The 12403-nt window shown below is 43.4% G+C and overlaps 1 protein-coding gene across 1 annotated transcript in view; it reads right to left on the reverse strand.

The window, feature by feature from the left end:
* Nucleotides 1-245: 245 nt before the first annotated feature.
* RNF182 (ring finger protein 182) overlaps nt 246-12403 on the reverse strand; it is a 45699-nt gene continuing 33541 nt past the window's right edge. The window contains exon 2 of the mRNA XM_061146217.1: nt 246-3500. Within this exon, the coding sequence (XP_061002200.1) occupies nt 2541-3290 (750 nt within the window). The 5' untranslated portion in view covers nt 3291-3500 and the 3' untranslated portion in view covers nt 246-2540. The remainder of the gene's footprint in view (nt 3501-12403) is intronic.

A 12403-nucleotide genomic window follows, 5' to 3' on the forward strand; every position in this document is an offset into this window, starting at 1 on the left:
TTTAAATATCAAGTAAACTTTTTAAACTCGTACTGATCACACAAGGTTAGTGAATTCCCAACCAAAATGGATTCCGTTTTGCTCAGCAGCTAGGCAGTCTGGAAAACAAATCAAGCAAATTAAAACCAAAAATTTTTATTATGAAGACAAGTTTTGATTTCATCTTTCCTACTTTTGTCCTTTTCTTTAAAAAAGAAAAAAACATGAAGGTCTTTTATGATGAAGTAGATCAGCTTTGTCAGAAAGTTCTAGAATCTTTATTTGTATAATAAAGGCATTAGCTTAACCAATGTCTTTGAAAGCTCAAGTGTACAATTATCTAATGTTAAACGAAGTCCAAAATGATTGAATTTCAACCATCAGTCAGAAAAATCAGACTTCTAGCTTGGAAATAACAACAATTTAATGGACAAATAAAACATCACCACAATAAATAAAAGACTGAAGCACTGTCCTTTTTTCATTCAACATCATGAAGGGTTTTTTGTTATCATACATTTAAAACTGGTTAACACCAAATTAACTTACTGGCAACTGGGAAGAAAAAAAAAAAAAGACTACCGCAATACAGAGACACAAACTGAGCACTGCGGACCTTACACAAATAAGCAAAATACATAGTGCCCACATCCAGAGCCTTCTAGAAATCTCGCCCTCTGACAACTCACCAATTCATCTGACGTTACATTTCAGGCAAAATGAACGCTTTTTAAAAAACCTTATAAATATATAAACCCAAGCCACAAAACACCTCCTAAACATTACACTTACTCTAAGTACAAATGGATATTTGGAAATTGCATTCACAATGCCATCTAAACTAGATTTCAGGAAATTATAAGTGTATTGGGCTATATCGGGGCTTAAATTCATTGGGCCACATCCCACATATACTTTCCCATCATATCTACCCGGGGCATACATAGTCTCCAAGTTAACAGTTACAGAATTAAAATCAAACTACTGGTCTAGAAAAGTATCAATTTTTCCTGAACAGAGAGATTGGAAAGGTCCACTGTCTTTCACCCACCAAATGTTTCATCACAAATAAGTAAAGTAGCCTTAGTAATGCCCTTTTCTAAGAGCTATGAATATTTAAATGTTTATCATCAGTAATGCGTTTTAAGCTAAAAAAGTTTTTTTTTCGGGGGGGGGGGGGCTACTTTCTGTGGGCATTCTGTTCCCTCAAACCTAAAATCTGCTAACCAATTTCTTCTCATAAATATATACATTCAATGTCCCCCATCTCACGAAAAGAAGTTCATTAACTCAAGTCACATAAGCTTATGCTTTTATTTGAAATAAATTGCATGAGAACTTGAATCCATTCTAAAAGGGACTTAACAGGGATGGCAGAATGGTAGATTGCACTCTGCCCTTCCATTTTGTTATGGACTCCCTTGAAGGGCATCAGCTTGACATCTCTCTTGCCCATCCTTTTGCCTGAGCTACTGCACATAAACCTAAGCCATTATATTTTGGTACAGCTCATTAGAACACAGCAAAATACTCCAGTTCTCAGCACATCAAACCATGAGCTGGAACAGCTCCTGAACTGTTCCTGGGTTTCCGCTGCCACAATTTACGCCAAATTGTTACAGGATTAAGTTAAGTGAGTCCATACTAGAATTTAAAATGAAATGGGAAAAAATAATTGAAATCCACATACAGTTATAGCAACTAATTTAAATGGAACCCCATCCAGGATAAAGGGTGGTGCTGAATGAACAACGTGGTTTTAAAAAAAAGAAGAAGAAACTAAGCTAAAATGCTTTAAGGAAAAGCTCCAATTGGGTCTCCGTGAACAATAACTGCTCTGAGAGAATTTCAGAGAAAGCTGGAGAGCGGAAAATAAACATGGAGAAAAAAAGGGTGTGTGTCCAAAATGAGTGGCCACACTCTGCCTTGAGGTTTACTGATGCAGATTCCTCGGCGTTTTAAACTCTCTATAGTACTGTGACAAAACATGCTTATAACTGAAACCACGCAAGAGGCCGGGTTCCTCTTGGCAAGTACCTCGCACGGAGGGACCAGCATCTGAACTGGAAAGGATCCAGGGAAGTGCCAACCGTGGGCCGGGGGCAGGGGTGTGCACTGTGCAAATGGGTGTGCCCTGGGGCTGCCCCCCTTCTTGGGTCTACCCTCCATCCCAGGCTAAGATGATAAGAGGAACCAGTTCATGCCTAACCGTCCACAAAGACTCCGGCTGCAGCGGCACAACACGTCAGGCCCCGGGGTCCGACTAGCAGCTCTGAGCGGCAGCTGCCCTGTCTCTGGGAAGACTCAGGAGGAAAGCCCTAGAAGGCTGAGCTGATCCCTGTCTCTTTGCTAACACGTAAGTAGAAACGCACGTGTTACTTCCAGCATACGGGAAAACCCACCCAGTCAACATTTGGATGGAAAACGGACCATAGACATATGCCCACGGGCTCTGTTCACGCCACGGGCGCCGATCACAGAGACTGTGATAGAAAACAAAGGCTAAGTGACCTAACTGGACACGTGGCAAGGGGTGTCGGACTTCTTGGCACCAGTCTCGCTTAAGAGGACGGTGCCAGACAGTCTAGGAACTCGTGGCAGACGCACTGGCAGAAGCCGTACACCATCAGGATGACGAGGCTGGAGGGGACCAGGCTGACGAAGACGACCCCCAGCGTGACCTTCTTGGAGACCAGTAAGTAGATGCCCAAGGGCAAGGAGCTGAAGTAGAGCAAGCCCAGCAACCACACCAGCACCCGGACGGACGTCTGAAAGACCAGGGACGTGCAGTTCCACACGGTCCAGTTGTGCGACACGGCGGTGGTCACCGAGTCGAAGCTGGAGGGCCGGTAGAACTCGACCACGGGCGTGGAGCTGAGCGAGGGCGAGCTCTCCCGCTGCACCTCCATGATGGTGATGACCAGGCAGTTGGAGGACGCGTGCGAGGGGCTGACCAGCGAGGCCAGCCGCTTGGGGGTCAGCAACAGCTCGGTGGGGTTCTCCGGCAGGCACTTCTTGCCTTTGCCGCCGCCGCAGGTCAGGTTCAGCAGGATGTTGTTGTCGTCGGGCAGGCTGCTGACTTCGTCGTCAGGCAGGCACGTCTCGAACCTGCAGAAAGGGCAGACGATGACGCCGTGCGGGGAGTCCCCGAAGTCGATGATCTTGCACAGGCATTTGGCACACACCCGGTGGCAGCACTCCAGCACCTTGGGCTTCCTCTGTTTGAGGTTGTACCGGTTGTAGCAGATCTTACACTCCAGCTCGTCCGAGACCTGAGACTCGGCCGCCTCCTCTGGCGGCTGACTGGCCATCCCGGGCTCTGTGCCTCCCGTCCTGGGCCGGACGGGTCTCGCAGAAGGCAGGCTCGGACGGCGCCGTCTCTCTGAGTTATCACATCACCCGAATCAGGCGGAGGCGCACACAGGCAGGAAAAGGAGGGACAGAAATCGGCCGGGTGTTTTCAGCTTCTGCGTATCGCTCTCCGTCTCAAATAGCATATTGACAAAGGCCACGTGAGGGGTCTGCAAGGGAAAAGAGATTCTAATATGGTGAACGGTTCGCTGAAATGCGCTTTACAGAATTTTCTGAGCTTCCAGCGATTAGTAGTGGCAGACTTGAAAGGTTAAATCCCCGGCATCTTTTCACGCGTTTCTGCCTCCAGGATATAGGAAAGCGTTATCCCCACGCTTAGCTTTTTTCAGTCCACAGATATGATAGTAAAGAAGGCATTAAGAATCTTAGCGGTGTGAAGTACACTGCAGAGCACTGTGGGTTCAGCTCAATAGAGAGAGTTTTCTCTCTGAAATTGTACAAATTCTGGCCTCTTTGAAGACAGACTGGGACACTTACCAGAAATAGATACATTTGCAGTTAAACTCCAGTATAAATTAACTCTTTTAGAGGCTCATTGGTAATAAACTCTGATTGTCTAAATAACCTCAGCAGTGCTTCAGAACACACAAAAGAAGGGAAAACTTAAGGATAAATGTTTAAAATGTGTTTTCAGAAAGTAATTTATACAGATGAGAGTGTATTTAAATACAGCAGACTATTCTTACCTTCCCAGTGAAAAGAAATCTGTTACAAGTGTCTTCCTTATTCGACTATTCAATGTCAAACTTTCTGTTTCAATACTAGTCTTGCAAACCATCGCTGTACACATACATTCACTCAAAGAAGAGTGAAGCATGTGACACCTAAAATTAAGCATTATATCCAAGTCCAGTCTAACTGCCAAGACAGAGAAGAAAAGAGAACACACATGCAGTTGTCTCAAAACATGAAGAATCGTGCACGCATGGCTATCAAAAAGCACTCAAACTCCAGCCACTGGCCGACTTTAGCTCATGTAAACTCTCTCTGTGGTGAACAGAAAGCATGATGCTTGCTATTCCTGCTGGCTTTGGACAAATGGCTGAAGACTGATGTCACATAAACAGTTCATTCTCAACTGTTAGGACTAAGAGAAGGGAGCAGCAATATGGGAAATGTCCAAATAATTTTTATTTTGCTCTAATATATGTGATTGGGGGGTAGTAGATTTGTCTTGGGCTTCCCAGGTGGCACTAGGGGAAAAGAATCTGCCTGCCAGTGCAGGAGACTTGAGAGACACGGGTTCAATCCCTCGGTCAGGAAGATCCCCTGGAGGAGGGCATGGCAACCCACTCCAGTGTTCTTGCCTGGAGAATCCCATGGACAGAGGAGACTGGTGGGCTATGATCCATAGGATCGCTAAGAGCTGGACACGACTTAGGTATGTGCAAAGATTTGTCTTAAATTATATTTTGCTTGGAAAAATATCAGAATGTATTTGAATTTCTGAGCAGACCCCCAAGGAAATAACAGCAGAAGGCTGTCATAAGAGTTCTGAGAAGTAGAAAGCAACTATGCCAGCATTTTAAATTTGCTATGGACCCTACTGCCTTAACGGAGAAAAGCCAGTGCGCAGGTAAACTTGGATGATTTTTGGAATCATGATTAATTGGTTTGTGAATATGTATTATCTTCCTTTTAAATTATGACCTTAGTTAAAATTTAAATTGACTCAATATAGTACAAGAATGTATAGTGTAATGGCTAGCATGGTAAGATGTACTCTCGGTGGGAAAAGGAAGTCAATCAAGAAGTTAGGCTCTTCCCTCTGGCATCAGCCAAAAAGTATACGTAGTTTTTTTTTTAATAGAGTTTACTATGGCAACCCACTCCAGTATTCTTGCCTGGAGAATTCCATGGACAGAGGAGCCTGGTGGGCTACAGTCCACAGGGTCACAAAGAGTCGGACACAACTGAGCGACTTTCACGTCACTTCACTTCACACTGTATATGAATGCATGTATTTCAAAACTGCTATGAGAGCTAATTTCTCTGTACCCACACTTACATGCAAAAAAGAATATATAGAACTTATTGTGATCATTTCACAATATATATGTAAGTGACATCATTATGCTGTACACCTAAAAGTTACAACACGCTTAGTCACTCAGTCGTGTCTGACTCCATTGCAACCCCATGGACTGTAGCCCACCAGGCTCCTCTGTCCATGGGGTTCTCCAGGCAAGAATACTGGAGTGCGTTGCCATGTCCTCCTCCAGGGGATCTTCCCAACCCAGGGATCAAACCCAGGTCTCCCACATTGCAAGCAGATTCTTTACCAGCCGAGCTACCAGGGAAGCCCCTATAATGCTGTATGTAAATTGAATCTCAGTAAAACTGAGGGAAATGAAAGAAATTTTAAAGGCTATGTGTGTGTGAGAATACATTACACTGTCAACATCTGACAGTCAGCTGGTTACGTTAATACTTTCTATACCCAAGCTTCCTATCAGCAGAGGAGTAGCAGGAGAGTTCTATTAATATGTTGAGCCAATTTAGTTCCTAATTCTGGGAACATAAGTTATTCACTGAGCCAATGTGTCTGTGAAAGTCGCTCAACTGGGTCTGACTCTTTGTGACCCCATGGAGTATACAGTCCATGGAATTCTCCAGGCCAGAATACTAGAGTGGGTAGCCATTCCCTTCTCCAGGGGATCTTCCCAACCCAGGGATCAAACCCAGGTCTCCCACATTGCAGGCAGATTCTTTACCAGCTGAGCCACAAGGGAAGCCCAAGAATACTGGAGTGGGTAGCCTATCCCTTCTCCAGCAGATCTTCCTGACCCAGGAATCAGACCGGGGTCTCCTGCATTGCAGGCAGATTCTTTACCAAGTGAGCTATGAGGGAAGCCTCACTGAGCCAATACTGAGCTATTATTTTAAATAAAGCTTACCTTTTTCACAGAACCACTCTCCATTCCTACGAACATGTTTAAAGTGTTATGACCATAACATTCTAAAAACTCATATGGGGACTTCTTGGTAATGTGCAAAAAAAAAATATTAAATGCTTAAATATCCAATTAAAAGGGTACCAACTTTATCTCTAAGGAGTTTTCTAGAAAACCCACTCCAATATCTTGAAATACTTCATCAACTCCAGACTCTGAAAGTGGCACTTCTGGGTAGGACTGGCTGACAGCCTTGAGCTAGGGTCACATCCCAGGAAATGCAGCCAGCACAAGTGTTTTCTTTCTGGAATGGCATAAACAGGGCAGTGACTGTTCCTTTTGGGAGGATGGGGTACCAAGCACTAGGATTCTTAAATACTTCATGTGTCTCATTATAATTCTAAGGTGCCCCTAAGAACTCAAGTAATAACCTAAAATCTGTAACTTTATAGGGTTACGATTAGTGGGAGTTGTTCATTTGATCGTCTAAAAAATGGACATTGCAGCTCATTCCCACCCTGCATTCACTCCATAATTGTGGGCCACAATTCAAATGCTGAATGAAAGAAACTAGACCCCAGAGAGCATATACTGTATGACTCCATTTCTAGAAAGCTCAAAAAACAGACAAAGGTAAGCCGTGGTAGGGATGCAAGTGGTAAAACCAAGAAGACAAGCCAGGAAGTGATTAGCATAAAAGTCAGGACAGCAGAAACATCTGGGCGTGAGCTGAGCGGCTTGACTTGGGCGGTACCTATGAGCGTCCGTGTCGTCCTACACCATCTCGCAGCACGTTTGTCCGTACTGGCCTTACTTTCACAGTAAAACGTGTTTTAAGTCCATGGCTAAATACATTTGCTACTCTGATAGCCCAGATTCTTCTGTCTATGGATACTTTGGATCAACTGTTTTCCTCTGTGATCTCATTCATTTTTTCCCCACAAAATTGAGATGCCAATCATTTATTTATCACCTAAATATCCAAGCATCGCTATAAATCAATATTACAAAGGATGGAGTCTTTAAAGTGAGCAAATCTGGAGCATTGCTTGATGAGAACAACTCCTAAAAGTATGTCTCACCAGACACAGGGCAAAGAATCTGACATGCTAAAACTGCCTTAAAAATAAATACATGTGGTTATGTGAGGTGAGGGATGTGGTACTTCATCATGTTAATCACTTTGCAGTACATTCGAGTACCAAATCATCACACTGTGAACGTTGAACCTACATAATATTGTGTATCAGTTACATCTCAGTAAAGCTGGGGGGGAATAAATACAAAATGTAGACTTTCTTTTCCTAGAAAAATATCTATTCAAATATCTGAAGCTGATATTCCTCATTAGCCATTTAAGTCTTTAAGCCTTTTATAGATTATCTGGGGTAAGTATATACAAAGAGATAATCACCTACTATAATTCTTATAAATTAATTTGAGCTTTTGGACAAAGGACTAAATATTTTCACTGCCCTAAATGTGTTAAGGTCCATATAGTTAAAGCTGCGGTTTTTCCAGTAGTTATGTATGGATGTGAAAGTTGGACCATAAAGAAGGCTGAGAGCCGAAGAATTGATGCTTTCGAACTATGGTGTTGGAGAAGACTCTTGAGACTCCCGTGCACAGCCCGGAGATCAAACCAGTCCATCCTAAAGGAAATCAATCCTGAATATTCACTGGAAGGACCAATACTGAAGCTGAAGCTCCAATGCTTTGGCCACCTGCTGCAAAGAGCCGACTCACTGGGAAAGACCCGGATGCTGGGAAAGCTTGAAGGCGGGAAGAGAAAGGGATGACAGGATAAGATGGTTGGATGGCATCATCGATTTAGTGGACATGAGTTTGAGCAAACTCTGGGACATCGTGAAAGACAAGGAGGCATGGTGTGCTGCAGTCGGTGGGGTCGCAAAGAGTCTGACACGATGGAGTGACTGAACAAAAAATGTGCTGTGGTTCCTACTTGACTCAAATCCACTTTCCCCATTACTCAAGTCCTCTGCTATTAGAGATGCAAGCTTGGTTTGTATTTCAAACCAAAGTCCCTCCGGTGGACATCTGTTGTCCACCCATCCAGGATCTTTTTTTTTTTTCCCCCTTAGACCACACTGCTCCTTCCCACCTGCCACGGACTCTTTGCGGAAGCCTTCCCCTCACTCAGATTCTGCGATGGTGACTACGCCACCCTGCCTCCCTTCCCTCCCAAGGTGGGATCCGTGACCCCGGCCTGCCTCAGCCCAGGACTCCACACACCCCCTGCTCACAGGGACCACAGTCTAGGTGGGCACGTGACTCAAACCAGCCCTGTCACTGCGCCTTCTGAGGCTTTGCCAATGAAAAGCCTGGAGCAAAGAAGAAACATGCTGAAGGCCAGGGGAAGGAGCACAGACCAGAAATAAATGCATCAAGGAACTGTCATGCCATCAAGACGGAGAGAAACAAGATAGGCAAAAAAAAAAAAAAAAGACAGAGGGAGAAGTAAAGGCAGGCAGAAGGCAGAGATGCAGATAAAGGCAAAAGACTTTTGATGAGAGCTGAACTGAGCTTCTGAACCTAATCTTGTGTGAGGCTCGCGTGAGTCAGTAAATCCCCGTTTTTGCTCATGTTAGTTTTTTTGGTAGGATTTCTGCTACTCACAACACAAAGAGCCAGGATATAATTACCACGCTGCATTTAACTTTGAGAATTTACTGTGTATTTATATCTAGGTTTCTGCTTAGTACTACAGAAATTATAAATAATTGAGTGAAACAACCCGAGCCAATGGGAATTCTTTAAAAGTTTCATTTGCACAGGCGTGTGCATGTGCATGCATGCATGCACACACAAATTTATATACAAAAACGTATAAAAATTATCGCTTGTGTGTGTGTGTGCTCAGTAGTGTCCGATTCCTTGTGACCCTATGGACTGTAGCCTGCCAGGTTCCTCTGTCCATGGGATTCTCCAGGCAAGAATACTAGAGTGGGTTGCCATTTCCTCCTCCAGGGGATCTTCCCACCCAGGGATCGAACCCATGTCTCCTGCGTCTCCTGCATTGGCAGGAAGGCTCTTTAATGACTGAGCCACTTGGGAAGCCCTCAAAAGTCATCATACATACTGTTTATTTATTAGTGGTCTCTCTGTGTGTTCCCTTTTCATTTGGTTAATTTCTCCTCTTCACTTCCCTTCACTGGTATCAGCCTGAAAGGCACTCCCTTCCCTTCAGTAACCCATATTAACTACCTGCTATGTTTTCTTCCATACATATTTCAACGTGCACATTATCTATCCACATACATATAATTGGAAAGACACTATAAGCACAGTTTTTTCCATTATTTTTGCTAACTATTATACTATATCCAGTTTTCTGCAACTTGTTTTTCCCACTCAATAAAGACTCAGAAAATCTCTCAATTCAACCAAGACAGCCCCAAATTCCTTTTTAACAGCTGTATAACACTTCACCATTGGGATGGATGTAATATAGCCCACCATTCCTCCCCTGATAAGCATTCATGTATCTCCATTTTATCCTCCACACTGACATTACTGTAGAACATGATCTTGGAATGCACACCCACGCATACAGCATTTCATTTTTTTACGAGAACAAGGAGTGGAATTCCTGGGTCAAACAGGTATTACTCCACACACATGCTGATGGATTGTCTTCCAAAAAGACTGTCACACAGACGTCAAAACTCAGTAATGTGAGAGCTCTTCTCCCCTAACAGCAACAGATGATATTGATGTAATTTTTGCCAATCTGAGGGGTGATATGTCATGATTCGAGTGTGGCTGTCTCATCATTTGTTGGCCTTCAGGATTTGTTCTTCTCTGAATTCTGTCTTCACGTTGTTGTTGTTGTTTAGTCACAAAGTCAGGTCCAACTCTTTTGAATCCCCATGGGCTGAAGCCCATCAGGCTCCTCTGTCCGCAGGATTTCCAGGTAAGAATACTGGAGTGGGTTGTCATTTCCTTCTCCAGGGAATCTTCCTGACCCAGGGATGGAACTGGTGTCTCCTGCATTCTGGGCAGATTCTTTTCTGCTGAGTCAAGTCTAATTTGTTGGCCTTCTGCATCTGCTTGACATATATTAAAATCTCATGCATTCCAAGATCTATTTCTGATGGTCTACTGTACTGCATTGATCTATGTGTTTAGCAATCTGTCTCGACCATGGTAATTTGAATATCATGGCTTTCTTAGTATGTTCTGATACCTGGTAAGTTATGTCTCCTTGAGGAAGTCTCCTTTATTAATTCATTCAACTATTTATTAAGTGTCTCGTATGTTCCACACACAATTATAGGTGCTGGCAATTCAACCGTGAGCAAAATCCCTTCTTTCCTGAGCTTACATTTCAGTGGTCTGGAGGGAGGCAACGGAGGAATTATTTTCTTGGCTATTGGTGGCACTTAACCTTCTGTTATAAATTTTCAGATTTTATCAAATTGGAAAAAAAAAACTGTTGGGATTGGAATTGCATCAAATGTATAAATATTAAGACTTCCAAGCAATTATCCTCCAATAAAAAAATATACTAAGACTTCCAATCCAAGAACATGGTCTCTCACTTGTTCACAATCTTGATCTGTGTTCTTCAATATATTTTCATTTTCACCATGTTTCATGCCTTTTAAAATTATTCTTTTAAAATTACTCTTCATTTCTAAGGGACTGTTGCTATTATGGGGCAAGAAGGAGGCTTTGATTTTATTTATTTTAAATTTAGCCACTTACCAAATTCTCTTATGTTTACAGGATTTACTGGGGGTGCCTTGGATTTGCAAGGTATACAATGATATCATTAGGGGGAAAAGATAGTTTTAGCTTGTCTTTTCTAGTATTTATTCCAGTTATTTCATTTTTCTTGTTTTAATGAACTTACCACAAATTCTAAGACAAAGTTAATAATTCCCACTAGAATGTAAGCTCCATGAATCACAGCCTTTTCTCTATTCTATTCATCCCTGAGAACACAGACCAATATCCTGACCCAAAGAAGATGCTAGAAAAGACATTTGTTAAATAAACAAGTGATAGCAAGGTTGTTTAGTTCCTAATAATAACTAAGTTTTTTGTGTTTTGCTATTGAGGATGATACCATTTGTTTTGGTAAATGGTACACCAGGGCTTCCCTGGTGGCTCAGATGGTGAAGAACACACGTGCAGTGAGGGAGACCTGGGTTCGATCCCTGGGTTGGGAAGATCCCCTGGAGGAGGGCATGGCAACCCACTCCAGTACTCTTGCCTGGAGAATCCCCAGGGACAAAGGAGCCTGGCGGGCTGCAGTCCATGGGGTTGCAAAGAGTCGGACACGACTGAGCAACTAAGCACTACTATACTAACGTCGTTTCTTTCCATTCTTCCTGTTTTTGATTTATATATTTTTATTAGTTGTGTCTATACATTTCATTAAACACTTTTCAGCATCTCCTGATGTGACCATATGGTTTTCTAGCCCTAATTTGATCTGGTGAGGGATTTCACTGACAAGATTCCCATTCTTCTGTTCTTGGAATAAACCCTACTCAAATGGTAAAGAATCCACCTGCAATGCAGCAGACCTGGGTTCGATTCCTGGGTTGGGAAGATCCCCTAGAGGAGGGCATGGCAACCCGATCCAGTATTCTTGCCTGGAGAATTCCATGGACAGAGGAGCCTGGTGGGCTATAATCCATGGGGTCTCAAGTAGCTGGACATGACTGAGCGACTAAACATACACACACATAAAACTCATCTATAACTTTATATGATCCCATTGCCTTTTTTAAAATAATTTTTATTTATTTTTTATTTTTGATCACACTGGGTATTCGTTGCTGCCAGCAGGCTTTCTAGAGTTACAGAGCACAGACTTCTCATTGTGGTGGCTTCTCTGGTTGTGGAGCAAGGCGTTGGGCACTCCGGCTTCAGCAGTTGCAGCACAGGGGCTCACTGGTGGCAGTTCGCAGGCTCGAGGGGGCACAGGCTTCAGTAGTTGTGGCGCACAGGTTCAGTTGCCCATGGCATGTAGGATCCTCCCCAATCAGGGACCGAATCCGTGTCCTCCGCCTTAGCAGGCTGACTCTCATCCACTATACCACGAGGGAAGTCCCACCACGGCCTTTTTAAATGGAAGATCTTTAACGACTTTTCCAATGTCTTCTATGGTATTCATTGTCTTACTC

This window comes from Dama dama, chromosome 7, assembly GCF_033118175.1.
Source record: "Dama dama isolate Ldn47 chromosome 7, ASM3311817v1, whole genome shotgun sequence".
Lineage (NCBI taxonomy): Eukaryota > Metazoa > Chordata > Mammalia > Artiodactyla > Cervidae > Dama > Dama dama.